The sequence below is a fragment of the Thalassophryne amazonica genome, chromosome 13 (genome assembly GCF_902500255.1).
Source record: "Thalassophryne amazonica chromosome 13, fThaAma1.1, whole genome shotgun sequence".
Classification (NCBI taxonomy): Eukaryota; Metazoa; Chordata; class Actinopteri; order Batrachoidiformes; family Batrachoididae; genus Thalassophryne; species Thalassophryne amazonica.
In genome coordinates, this window is record NC_047115.1 from 95,063,145 (window position 1) to 95,077,683 (window position 14,539).

A 14,539-nucleotide genomic window follows, 5' to 3' on the forward strand; every position below is an offset into this window, starting at 1 on the left:
TGTGAGTGAGATAGATTATCTCGTCAATAGTTTTACATCCTCATTGAGCACAACTTTGGATGCTGTAGCTCCTCTGAAAAAGAGAGCCTTAAATCAGAAGTGCCTGACTCTGTGGTATAACTCACAAACTCGCAGCTTAAAGCAGATAACCCGTAAGTTGGAGAGGAAATGGCGTCTCACTAATTTAGAAGATCTTCACTTCGCCTGGAAAAAGAGTCTGTTGCTCTATATAAAAGCCCCTCCATAAAGCTAGGACATCTTACTACTCATCACTAATTGAAGAAAATAAGAACAACCCCAGGTTTCTTTTCAGCACGGTAGCCAGGCTGACAAAGAGTCAGAGCTCTATTGAGCCGAGTATTCCTTTAACTTTAACTAGTAATGACTTCATGACTTTCTTTGCTAATAAAATTTTAACTATTAGAGAAAAAATTACTCATAACCATCCCAAAGACGTATCGTTATCTTTGGCTGCTTTCAGTAATGCTGGTATTTGGTTAGACTCTTTCTCTCCGATTGTTCTGTCTGAGTTATTTTCATTAGTCACTTCCTCCAAACCATCAACATGTCTATTAGACCCCATTCCTACCAGGCTGCTCAAGGAAGCCCTACCATTAATTAATGCTTCGATCTTAAATATGATCAATCTATCTTTATTAGTTGGCTATGTACCACATCTCCAACCTTCCTTTTCTCTCAAAAATTCTTGAAAGGGTAGTTGTAAAACAGCTAACTGATCATCTGCAGAGGAATGGTGTATTTGAAGAGTTTCAGTCAGGGTTTAGAATTCATCATAGTACAGAAACAGCATTAGTGAAGGTTACAAATGATCTTCTTATGGCCTCAGACAGTGGACTCATCTCTGTGCTTGTCCTGTTAGACCTCAGTGCTGCTTTTGATACTGCTGACCATACAATTTTATTACAGAGATTAGAGCATGCCATAGGTATTAAAGGCACTGCGCTGCGGTGGTTTGAATCATATTTATCTAATAGATTACAATTTGTTCATGTAAATGGGGAGTCTTCTTCACAGACTAAGGTTAATTATGGAGTTCCACAAGGTTCTGTGCTAGGACCAATTTTATTCACTTTATACATGCTTCCCTTAGGCAGTATTATTAGAAAGCATTGCTTAAATTTTCATTGTTATGCAGATGATACCCAGCTTTATCTATCCATGAAGCCAGTGGACACACACCAATTAGTTAAACTGCAGGATTGTCTTACAGACATAAAGACATGGATGACCTCTAATTTCCTGCTTTTAAACTCAGATAAAACTGAAGTTATTGTACTTGGCCCCACAAATCTTAGAAACATGGTGTCTAACCAGATCCTTACTCTGGATGGCATTACCCTGACCTCCAGTAATACTGTGAGAAATCTTGGAGTCATTTTTGATCAGGATATGTCCTTCAATGCACATATTAAGCAAATATGTAGGACTGCTTTTTTACATTTGCGCAATATCTCTAAAATTAGAAAGGTCTCGTCTCAGAGTGATGCTGAAAAACTAATTCATGCATTTATTTCCTCTAGGCTGGACTACTGTAATTCATTATTATCAGGTTGTCCTAAAAGTTCCATGAAAAGCCTTCAGTTAATTCAAATGCTGCAGCTAGAGTACTGACGGGGACTAGAAGGAGAGAGCATATCTCACCCATATTGGCCTCTCTTCATTGGCTTCCTGTTAATTCTAGAATAGAATTTAAAATTCTTCTTCTTACTTATAAGGTTTTGAATAATCAGGTCCCATCTTATCTTAGGGACCTCATAGTACCATATCACCCCAATAGAGCGCTTTGCTCTCAGACTGCAGGCTTACTTGTAGTTCCTAGGGTTTGTAAGAGTAGAATGGGAGGCAGAGCCTTCAGCTTTCAGGCTCCTCTCCTGTGGAACCAGCTCCCAATTCAGATCAGGGAGACAGACACCCTCTCTACTTTTAAGATTAGGCTTAAAACTTTCCTTTTTGCTAAAGCTTATAGTTAGGGCTGGATCAGGTGACCCTGAACCATCCCTTAGTTATGCTGCTATAGACTTAGACTGCTGGGGGGTTCCCATGATGCACTGAGTGTTTCTTTCTCTTTTTGCTCTGTATGCACCACTCTGCATTTAATCATTAGTGATCGATCTCTGCTCCCCTCCATAGCATGTCTTTTTCCTGGTTCTCTCCCTCAGCCCCAACCAGTCACAGCAGAAGACTGCCCCTCCCTGAGCCTGGTTCTGCTGGAGGTTTCTTCCTGTTAAAAGGGAGTTTTTCCTTCCCACTGTTGCCAAGTGCTTGCTCACAGGGGGTCGTTTTGACCGTTGGGGTTTTTCCATAATTATTGTATGGCTTTTGCCTTACAATATAAAGCGCCTTGGGGCAACTGTTTGTTGTGATTTGGCGTTATATAAATAAAATTGATTTGATTTGATTAGTAAGCACCCTCCTAATGACAGGGCAGCTGTCCCTCCTAATGATGAGATGGAAGCCTCTCCTGATGGCTCCCTTGACGACTCTCCTGATGACGTGAATGACTCATTACCATGACCAAAAGACTGAAACTGCTTTGACCTGAGTACCCCATTGTAAACAGGGGGCAAAGCGTGTCTCAGACCCCCTCCCCGGTTAAGGCTGGGTTTCAACTGTTTCACATAGAATGCCTCTTTGACCCCTCTCTCAAACCATTTCTTCTCTCTGGCTAAGATTTTAACTTCCTTGTCCTCAAACGTGTGGTTAGTGTCTTTAAGGTGGAGATGAACTGCAGACTGAGGTCCATTTGCGCCCTCTCTGCGGTGCTGGTATAGCCTTTTGTGTAGAGGTTGCTTAGTCTCACCTATGTAGTGTTCATTACAGTTTTCCTGACATCTGATAGAATACACTACATTGCTCTGTTTGTAACTAGGGATCCTGTCCTTAGGGTGAACTAATTTCTGTCTCAAGGTGTTAACCGGTTTAAAGTAAACTGGGATTTTGTGCTGTCTGAAGATCCTCTGTAGTTTTTCCCCTACTCCTGCTAAATAAGGGAGAGACACTCCTCTTCTTCTTGTCTCCGTCTCCTGTCTATCTGGTCTTTTTGTTTTCTGGGACTTCTGCACTTTGTTCAGGGACCGTCGTGGGTACCCACATACTGTGAGGGCTTTCCGTACAAGTTGTTGTTCTTTAGCCCTTCCCTCTGCAGTTGTGGGCACCTGTAGGGCTCTGTGTTGAAGAGTCCTGATCACCCCGAGCATGTGTTCAAGGGGGTGGTTTGAGCCAAAGAGCAGATATTGGTCAGTGTGAGTGGGTTTTCTGTAAACCCCTGTGTATGTCTGTCTGTCTGTATAAGAAGAAAATCATTAGCTACCTCCAAAACCTGGAGAAAGAGGGACTCATCAACAGACAGACATACTACAGACTGTACCCTGGGGACGCCAGTCCATGCATCTATGGACTGCCCAAAATCCACAAACAGGATGTGCCACTCAGACCTATTATATGTAGCACAGATTCCATCACATACAATTTGGCCAAGCACCTCAAGTGGATTTTGGCTCCTCTAGTGGGTAACTCAGACAACCATGTGGAGAACACACAAGATTTTGTGAACAAGATCAAGGACCTGCAGCTCGAGGCAGATGAAACTATGGTGTTCATTTGATGTGACATCGTTGTTCACCTGCATCCCCACCGCTGAGGCCGTCTCAGCTGTGAGGCAGAGACTGCTGGAGGATGTGTCTCTACTTGAGAGGACCAAACTCACACCAGATCACATCTGCCAACTCTTGGAGATCTGTCTTAACACCATGTTTTTCCTGTTTAGGGAGATTTAATACAGGCAGATCCATGGTTGTGCGATGGGGTCTCCAGTATCCCCCATTGTGGCCAGTCTGTACATGGAGCGAGTGGAGAAGACAGCCTTGACATCTTTCACTGGCATTTCTCCCAGTCACTGGTTCAGATATGTTGATGACACATGGGTTAAAATCAAGCAACAGGATGTTGAGGACTTTACAGAACACATCAACTCGGTGGACGCCAATATCAAGTTCACACGTGAGGATGCCAGAAACAACCATTTAGCCTTCTTGGACTGTGATGTTACGATTGGAGAGAACAGGCAGCTCCAGACAGGGGTTTACAGAAAACCCACTCACACTGACCAATATCTTCTCTTTGGCTCAAACCACCCCCTTGAACACAAGCTCGGGGTGATCAACACTCTTCAACACAGAGCCCTACAGGTGCCCACAACTACAGAGGGAAGGGCTAAAGAACAACAACTTGTACGGAAAGCCCTCACAGTATGTGGGTACCCATGATGGTCCCTGGACAAAATGCAGAAGTCCCACAAAACAAAGAGACCAGATAGACAGGAGACGGAGACAAGAAGAAGAGGAGTGTTTCTCCCTTATTTAGCAGGAGTAGGGGAAAACTACAGAGGATCTTCAGACAGCACAAAATCCCAGTTTACTTTAAACCGGTTAACACCTTGAGACAGAAATTAGTTCACCCTAAGGACAGGATCCCTAGTTACAAACAGAGCAATGTAGTGTATTCTATCAGATGTCAGGAAAACTGTAATGAACACTACATAGGTGAGACTAAGCAACCTTTACACAAAAGGCTATACCAGCACCACAGAGAGGGTGCAAATGGACCTCAGTCTGCAGTTCATCTCCACCTTAAAGACACTAACCACACGTTTGAGGACAAGGAAGTTAAAATCTTAGCCAGAGAGAAGAAATGGTTTGAGGGGTCAAAGAGGCATTCTATGTGAAACGGTTGAAACCCAGCCTTAACCGGGGAGGGGGTCTGAGACACACTTTGTCCCCTGTTTACAATGGGGTACTCAGGTCAAAGCAGTTTCAGTCTTTTGTTCATGGTAATGAGTCATTCACGTCATCAGGAGAGTCGTCAAGGGAGCCATCAGGAGAGTCGTCTGTCCCATCATTAGGAGGGACATCTGCTCTGTCTTTAGGAGGGTGCTTACTAGAGCACAATAGGTGCTAATTAGAGCTATTGTTTAGTCACCAGCCTATAGCAGTCAGCCTCTCTGTAGGAGGGGACTGGTTAGGTTTAAAACTCCAGCTTTTGTGGCTTCTGTTTTATTCTTCTCTACAAGAGTCAAGACAGAAGTCAGACCACCAGAGCAAGAATTTTAGCTGAGGAAGCATCTGCGATTTGAAGCGAAACGTCCTCGCGTCAAGCAACCCAGTCCAGTCGAAAATTCAAGCTTCTCTACTTAAAGTAACAAGTCAAAGTTCTGATTGCATCCAGACTCTTTTTTTTTTTTTTTTTTTTTTTTGCATGTAATCTTCACTGTAAAAAAAATCTTGTCAAATTTACGGTGAAAAACTGGCAGCTTTGGTTGCCATTTTTTCACCGTAAAAAATACAGTGATATTGTATATGGATTCACGGTAAGGTATATTAACACTTGTAAAAACAACAGTTTGAAAATGTTCCAATAAAGATGAGTTACTGTTAAAATTGTATATAGGCTCATGGTATAGCTGTACAATTCACAATGTAACCCTGTTGCTTTGTAAGTGAAATACTATCCATTCCACAGCATTTATTGTCCTATTTTATGGTCAGTTTCTGTTAAAACAACAGCACAATTATTTATGCCTTGACGGTATGACTGTTCAATTCACAGTATAAACCCTTTGCTTTTAAGGTGAATTTCTATCCATTCCACATAATTTATTACCCTATTTTATGGTTTATTCCTGCTAAAAACAACAGCACAAAAATGTATCGGAAGTTACAGATAATCGATAAATTCTGTTATGTGTCGACGCAGATTGAGGAGCGAACCTGCGTCAGACAGGACCCAGCACTAAAAATAACCAGAAAGCGGTTCCATCAACAAAAAACAATTTATTTTTCACCTGTGCCTAAATAAATTATACAAAAAAAAACCCAACCCAATGTCCTTCAAGAGGAGTGACTGCTGGCACGCTCTCCAGCGTTCATAAGGAGAGAAGTCCGGCGCTCCTGGACTCACTACCATCAGACAAACACCCCCCCAGGTGGACACGACAAACTGACTCTCTGTGAAGCACAGAAGATGTGAGGTAAGTTAGCAGTTATAACAATTTCTTTCACAAGACACACGCTATCAGCAACACATCAAGGTCTGTACTTTTTATCTTTATGCACATGAGCAGCTTCTCACAATAAGTGGAGGATCACTTATCCTGCACGCCACAGCAGTGAGAAGCAAGCCACACCATTCTCATCACAATTTCAAGTATACTATGTAGCAAAACATCAAGTTACTATCTACAATTAGTCAAACAGTTAATTACCTTTACTGTGTGCTGACAGCATGTGTCCTCACCCTTCCCTGCTTCACAGGCTTAATATGTCAAACCCAGGTGCGGTCCTCAGCGTCTCACAAACATCACAAGGTCGAGTTCCTGGCAGTTCTGCTTGATTCACACATGCCTTAAAAGCAGAACGCCATCCAATTATCTGCTACAGCTGAAAGTCTTTAGGGCTGCACGTAAGCACCAGTCCCAGGTGCCTCACATGATATTGACGAGGGTGAGGATTCTTCAGCCAGCACCTTTTTTCCACAGACAAATCAGCTTCCATGCCACCTGAGGAGCAAAGAAAAGAAAAAAAACACCAAAACCTCCAGCCACACCCCCCAACACACAACAAAATTCCAGTGTTTTTTCTGGTACATTTGCAGTTACTAAGAAGCTGAAATTGACTTTTAATATGATCGCTTTTGAAAGCATCAAAAGCGACAAAAGACCCAAAGAATGAGCCAGTATTTCCATGTTTGACCATACTGCCCCCTGTAGGAAGCCCCCTGTACTAACTTATGGTTTTGTGAAAATACTGATAGAATAACTCCATTAATGTCAATTCTGTCATTTGTACAAAGTTAAAATATAACATATATCTTTTAATGTTGAATAATGCACTAATTCTGAGGTTTTGTAACAAACACAGACCGCAAAGCATTCTGGGTAAAAGTGCCTCTGCTAAACACTGATTGGTTCTTAAAAATTAGCACATTACTTTAAAACGAAAACATATATCTGATATTTTCACTTTATAAATCTTCAGACATGACAGTAATTTTAAATAACTTGTCCAAAATGAGAAGGTTAAAATTTGAACCATAAGTTAAAAATGTATGCCTCTGGATGACTTGGGTGATATTCCGTGAATAATACAGTAATGTGCTATTTTTAATATGACTGTCCAATGCTGTCACCATTTCAGCTTTTCACCATATATTTCACATGTTAAAACAATTAAAAATAACATTTTTGACAGTTTTTAAATTTATGGTAATTCAATGTTTATTCTACAACAATAAGCTTCTTCTTGCTTTACGGTTTATTCCTGTTGCCATTTCACAGTTTTTCACTGTAATTTTCATGGACATTTTTTACAGTGTTACTCAGACTTATTCCTCTACTTTCCATGTCCAGGTTTGTGATCGGCAGCAGCAGAAGGCCCACGACATCATCTCCTGTGGAGACCATCTCACCAGACCAGTCAGTGTCCAAATATATTTGGCCCTATCTGCCCGTGGACTATTTTTCAGTGGTGAACTTGGAAATGTTTCCACACACGCCTGTTGAGTTTGTCTCCTAACAAGTACAATAATGTCACCACAAACATGTTGAAGAAGAAGAAGGCTGCAAGTCCAGAAGAGCTGAAGTGAGCCAGGATGGGATAAACCCAAATCCCAACGGACAGGTACACCCACAGGACCCTGCCGAATAAACACAACACACACCTTCAGCGTGATACCGGAACATCTTACCCCGTCTTGCCTGCAGCACAGTTTGCACCAGTCTGGACAAACTTAATTTACAAAGTAATTGAGCATGATGTCTAAAATGCTGTGAGCTTTATGACATGGTTGTTGTTGGAGTGTGTGAACTGAGTGTTCACTATTCACCAGGATAAGTAAGCCACGCCCACAGCTCCTAAAGCTGCCACTGCATGTTGAGTCTTGGGGTAGGAATGAGGCTGCACCAGAACTTCTCCCAGTAAAACAGGAAGGACAAATGTGTGCTTCCAAACAGTTAAGTAACAGTTCAGTGCGTCAGTTGGCTTACAAAGTAAAACAGACTTTATCTAAAGAGCAACCTGCAGGTTTCTTTAAGCCATTTTATTTTCAGAATTCACTGATAATGAAGGTGATTATTTTGAAAAGAAAATGCAAACCAACAGAAGGAGGCCTTCAGATCACACACGGTCAGGAGGACCATGTGTTGAAAAACATGTCTGTGCATGTGTTAAAGTGTCCAGGAGGTGGCAGCACAGCATGTGAGGTGTTCATTTTCATGTTCAAACTGTTCAGTGTTTTGAATTGTGAGTGGAACTTAAGTCATCAAAATGTTCTGAAACAGTATTGTGAAGTTTCCGTGGTATTGTCCCCATTCACGGGACGTTTTCTGCCAGGACATGCTTTAGAGCTGCCATCGTTCAAAGGATCCGCTGATTCATCTCAGCGTGGAATCTGAACATCATCTAGAGGCGTTTCAGTATATACATAAAAAAATGGCAAAGGCTATTCGCCCAACCGTTGGGCAGATAAATATAATGTCTTACCTTATTCGACCAACCGTGATCGTGTATTTGACACGTTTTGTGCATCTAAACTACGTTTTTTACACCACTTTTTAAAGGCTCTATTGCAGCGTTAAAAGTGGCGTATGTTTGACACATTTAACATCGACGTCTTTAATTACTGCGAAAAAAAAAAACACAGCAATGGATGAAAGCAGACAAAACTTCATAAGAATTTTGAACGGAAGCCTGTTAACAATGACGAAACAGTTTTTATGAACAAAATGTTGCTTGTTGCCTGTAAGATGATGTTAGTTTGACACAGTTCACTGGGAGTGATGAGCCAAACACAACTGCTTTAGATCACAGCCCCTCTGTGGACTGCGAACCCTCCCGCAGCAGGTGTTCTGTCAAGATGTGTTGCGTCGTCGAGATGAGGTTCCTCGTGTAACTCCACGTGTGCACTGAAAAAATTACTTGACAAAGTTCGGTTATTTTGATGGGCAAGTAAATGTATAAATTGTTCATCCGAAAGTAGTAATGTATAAAATCTACTCACTATAAAACAATAAGTATTTTTAACCTGGAGTTAGCTTATTTCGACAGGCAAAATGTACATATACATACATTTATGCTCCTAACGTAAAATACAGAAAATGTTTTACTTACTAGGCTACAAATACACTGAATACAATGAATTCTTCTCAGTGGTGGGTAGAAGGAAAAACAGCAAAAAAAAAAAAACAAAATGCACATGCGCAGTTGCACGTCGAGCGAGTTACATCATCTCCACATGTGCAGTTGCACGAGGCACCTCATCTCGACGGGTGACGTCTTCAAGTCCAGGGTAGAGCAATGTGTGCATGCACACACATGCACAGTAGCGCAACGCAGCTCATCTCGACGTTCACCTCATCTCGACGGGACACCTGCAAGAAAATATGCGCCTTTTTTCCCCCACGCTGAAACCAGAAGTGAACTTACAAGCGCGCTCATTGGTTGGTGGTGGTTGGGCGTATATGCTCGCGTATTTACTTTATTGAACCAATGGTTGGGCGTAGAGCCATTCCGCAAAGAAATAGGGGTCACACTTCCATACACAAGGGTACAGCTAAAACAAAGCATTTTTACAGTTTTAGGTCAGTTACTGAAAATTGATTTCTTTGTTGGGGCGGCACGGTGGTTCAGTGGTTAGCACTGTTGCCTCACACGAGAAGGTCCTGGGATTGCTTCCGACCTGGTGCTATCTTTGCGGAATTTGCATGTTCTCCTTGTGTTTGGGTAGCTGCCCTCCAGGGGGCGCCAGCTTCCTCCTACTTCTAAAGACATACAGGTTGGGTGAATTGGTGATTCTACATCAGAGGTGTGCCATGACGGTGCCACGTCAGTGCAGGTTTTCCTGGCCAGTGATCACCTCAGCAGGTGATGTCACAGATGATCAGAACAGCTCCTCAGTAAAACCACCTGCTGTGGTGACTGGTTCCTGCACTGTTTGGTGTGAGTGAGAGTGTGAATGTGTTTGTCTGTATGTGGCAGACCGGCGGCCTGTTCAGGGTGAACCCCGCCTCTCGCCCACTGACCGCTGGCACAGGCTCCAGCCCGTGAGCTTCATGGTGTTAGAGCTCACTGGGGGGTACATGTGTGAAAAAACAAACAAACAAACAAAAAAAAACAGTCACAGTCCAGTATGAGTGTTCAGACAAAAAATAAAATAAGAGTGACGTGTAAAAATATGATTAGAATCACATTTCAAACTACCTATGAATGAGGGTTGAAATTAATTTTGAAAAGGAAAAAAAAAGAGACTTCATGTAACTTTGGACTGTTCAAACAGGCAGCACAGGATCAGATTCAAACTGCATGTGCACATAAATTACTGACTGAACAGGACCAAAGGGTTTGGTTTTGGCATGAAGGTTAACTCTCTAGCACCTCCTACAGGACAGTGCTGTGTACAACTCGGACTCTTAGGTCAGCACATGGCTCAGATTGGCCACTTTAACCCGTGTTATGCCTTTTTCTTGTAAAACACATTTTCTTTTCATTTTTAAAATGTGTGTGAGACCAGATGACACATGTTTGTGGCCACGGCGGGGTTCAAACACCAGACTGCTTTGGGACCAGTTGGGCCCTACCAGGTCACCCGAAGGCCAATTCCCCACTAAGCCTTTTCAGTCCGGACTTCACCTTGTATTCTATACAAAACACAACGCAACCTGCAAGTTTCAGTTTAGATTTTTACACAAGTCAACAAAATGTAACAGGAAATTAAAAGCTGCTAAAGAAATCATCAGGATTAAAATGTTGACATAAAGATGTGAAAATGTAAAGGGACAGACCATAGCATGGTTAATCCAGGCGGGGAAGAAGGCGTTGATAGTCGCTGGATAGACTAACTCCCTGTCATATGCAAAGAGGATCCAAAATAACAGAACAACGTACTGCATGAAAAACAGAACCGAGTTACTGTTTTAGGACCACTCAGGGTTTAGAATCCAAAACACCAGGAGGGTTTTCTGGTGCAGTAATTCTCACCGTGCCCACAGGGAAGGTAAAGACACTGAAGAGAAGATCTTTAAATTGGGTCAGAAAGCTCTCCGACTTTACAAAAGGATGAAGATCGCTTGCTGCAGCCACTCCAAAGAAAGACATCTGCAATAACTGAAATGTTACAGTTAGCGTTACTGTCTAACATCATGTTCCCACAAACGGCGACGTGAAAACAGCTCACCAGATTCAGAAAGGTCAGGTACTTCCAGGGGCCTCCGTAGACAAAGATTCCAGAGGGCAAGTCCTCCCCGTGTTTGGCCATAAGACTTGTGACCACGAACGCGTACCAGGCGAACGCTGCCATGTGATAGAGTCCGCTCAGGGTTAACGCCATTCTGCAGTTCGTCAACCAACACAATCAATGAAAAGTGCGACGCGGATGCCTCAGGTTTCCTCTTCAGGTTGGAAGTCCAACAGTGAAAAGCTCTTTAACGGTCACTGTGTTTAAGCACGTTTGTGCAACCGTGCACGGTGACATTTACACACAACAGACCCACTGTTCCCCCGCGGCCGGCACGCTGCCTGTTTCATAACCACATTCCAGACAAAAATTCACTCACAGTGAGAATAATCTCTTTCACAAGGTCACAAGGTTTTGTAAGACACGGCTCATTAGATAAAAATTAATGGTTTGATGCCCCCCCCCATCCCCACTGAGCGTATTCACAAACTTCAGTGAAATTTTAAAGGTGATATGTTTATCACTTAATTGTTGTCAATAATTGGAGCTGTGGAGGTTTTTTTTTTTTTTTCCTTAGTGGGGTGAAATGGGGCCTTGAGCAGGGATGGACCCCCGTAATTTGAGCTAAATATCTGTGATCTGAACTTGTCTGCAGTTAAACTGTGTCGTGCACAGGTGAAGCAGTGATTCACCTGTGCACAGCGATGACACAAGTCGGAACAATTACTGCGTTTGTTCAAGCAGGCATCCACCAGTAAAGTTCAGTACCTTCAGATAAATTTATTGAATAAAATGCACCATCTGCTCGCTGTGTTAAATATCACAAAAATGTAATCCACAGGTTCCACCAAGAGTCATTTGGTTCATTACAAAAAATTTAAAAAACACTTTTTACCCCAACCATTGACATTGGCAGAGCCAACAAATTTTCATATATCATTACGAAATATTTACTGAGGATTCATATCCTGATAGGCAAGAACTGATTCAATTTTCAAGGTCATAAGTCAAAATTCAAAAAAGTCAGGAAAAATCTTGTAATATTGGAAAAATCCCAGTCCTTTAATATTGAACAAAAGTTTAAAAAATTCACAACTCTCAAAAAAGATCAAATGTCTTTCATATTTGAAAGCACTGTGTAGGATGGTATCCTTTATCGACTGAGCAAGTTTGATCTGGATCTGGTTCAGATTACAGATTTTGTGGCCATTTAATTTTATCATTGAAAACCCCATTTAATGTATATTTTACATTATATCTTTATCAAACGTGCCCCAATCACTCTCATATTTTAAAGTGAGGTGCAAACTGACACTCACTATCACCTGACAAACTTTAATCCAGATCTGATCCAGATTATGGATTTTGTGGACATTTGAATTTAATATTGAAAAGCCCATTTGATGTACATTTTGTACTATATCTCAATCAAAAGTCCCTCAGTCACTCATTTTTCTGTTATGGATTTACCTACACCACCAAAACTGGATGGAGGATCCACTTTTATGCCTCTTTGTCTTCCAGTTATCAGTTGGAAACCAAGTGCCAAAAAGCAACGACAAACTGCACAACAGAGATAAACAATGTTCTGTGAAAATTATCTGAAAAAGAATTCAGAAACTGAGCAAGTTGGAAAAAAAACTAAGACCACAAAAAACTTTGATTCAAGTGCATGAACTAAATACATTTGATCACATTTAAATTATCTCATGAAACGCCTTCTAACAGGACTTCGACCTTGAAATTTTTTTCAAGCTAAAAATTTGTGGAATTGGAAACACATTGGCGGAGGTTTGTGCTGTATGAGCGCGGTTATGGAGCTAAATCCAGGCCAAAAGTTTTGTAATCTGAAAATAAAAAAGATTGAAAAAATAAATTTTGAAACTGAAAAGTCAATGTTTGTTCTTGAATTTTATAATCATTTAAAATGCATTATTAAAATAAAAATAAGTGTAAGATATATATTTTTCAGTTTAAATATATTTTTGATTCAGCTCTAATTATTTTGATCAAATAATTTATTTCCATTCGTAGATCTTTTTTTCACTTTCAGATCTTATTTTTTCAGTTTCAAACTTTTGGCCCCGTTTGGCACCCGTGGGAGGGCGTGGCTTTGATTGAGAGGGGCATGGAATTGTGAGTGACATCTGAACAAACAGTCCTCACATGATGTTGCTTTCAGGAAATGTGGGTCCTTTGATAGATAATGACTCTGCTCCCGTCTCCATCGTTTATTTACTACGCGGCTGGCGCGTGAAAGAAAACAGAGAGAATGAAAGCTTATTATGAGGCTTTAATCCCTCGAGATAAAGCTGTTTATTGTGATCGATGTGCACCAGTTGGTTCAGTGGATCTGTATGTTGTACCGGATAGTGAATTTAATGATGATGTAACAAAGTGGCCGGCAGTTTCACAGAGGAAACTTAATATGACCAGAACTGTAAATCCAATGCCGGAAGAGCGCTCCGGCTACCGGCGGTGTGAAGAAGCCTCGCCGTTACAGGCCCGGCACTTAGGCGCTGAGAGAGATCCACCGCTAACAGAAATCCACCGAGCTGCTGATCCACAAGCTGCCGACCAGGTCAGCCTCGCTGGCCTCCTGCAGATCATCACAGCGGAGCTCTGAAGACGAAAGTCGGTCTTGAAGTCCTGAGTGATTTCTCTCACCAGGTGCTGGAAGGGCAGCTTGTGGATCAGCAGCTCGGTGGGTTTCTGGTAACGGTGGATCTCTCTCAGTGCCGGGCCTGTAACGGTGAGGCTTCTTCACACCGACGGTAGCCGGAGCACTCTTCAGGGCGGCTTTAGATTTGGATTTACGGGCGATCTGCTTGGTTCTGTCCATATTAAAGCTTCCTTCAGATCTGCTGAGCCAGGTCTCTCTGGGTGAAAGCTCATAACACTCCACTGCATGATGCACAATAACTGCAGGCAGCCTGTAAAATGAGCGACTTGCCTCATTTTCATGCGGTGATGCTGTGCTGCGTTCACGGTCTTGTGTGGACTTGGGACACATCGGGTTTTTAGGTATAGGTGTTAAACTTTACAGTCTTGCATATTTTCCAGTTTTTACACATCAAAAATGACCAAGAGTGGTCTAGAATTACTTGTAATAGACATCTTTAGCATCACTTTATTTACAGGTATCAAGACAATACAGTGGAGAGAAAATGTTAAGTCATTATCAAAGTACCCACATTTCCTGAAAGCAATATCATGTGAGGACTGATTGCTCTCCTGCACTCATAATTCCACGCCCCTCTCAATCGAAGCCACGCCCTCCCACACCAGAACGGGG

At 42.0% G+C, this 14,539-nt stretch overlaps 1 protein-coding gene across 1 annotated transcript; it reads right to left on the minus strand.

The window, feature by feature from the left end:
- Window positions 1-7,448: 7,448 nt before the first annotated feature.
- On the minus strand, window positions 7,449-11,434 carry LOC117523488 (androgen-dependent TFPI-regulating protein). The gene is made up of 5 exons (XM_034185044.1): window positions 11,245-11,434; window positions 11,049-11,174; window positions 10,853-10,954; window positions 7,900-8,015; window positions 7,449-7,710 (listed from the first exon to the last, which is right to left on the minus strand). Exons 1-5 carry the CDS (start codon window positions 11,395-11,397, stop codon window positions 7,536-7,538), a joined length of 672 nt encoding a protein of 223 aa, XP_034040935.1. The 5' UTR covers window positions 11,398-11,434; the 3' UTR covers window positions 7,449-7,535.
- Window positions 11,435-14,539: the final 3,105 nt, after the last annotated feature.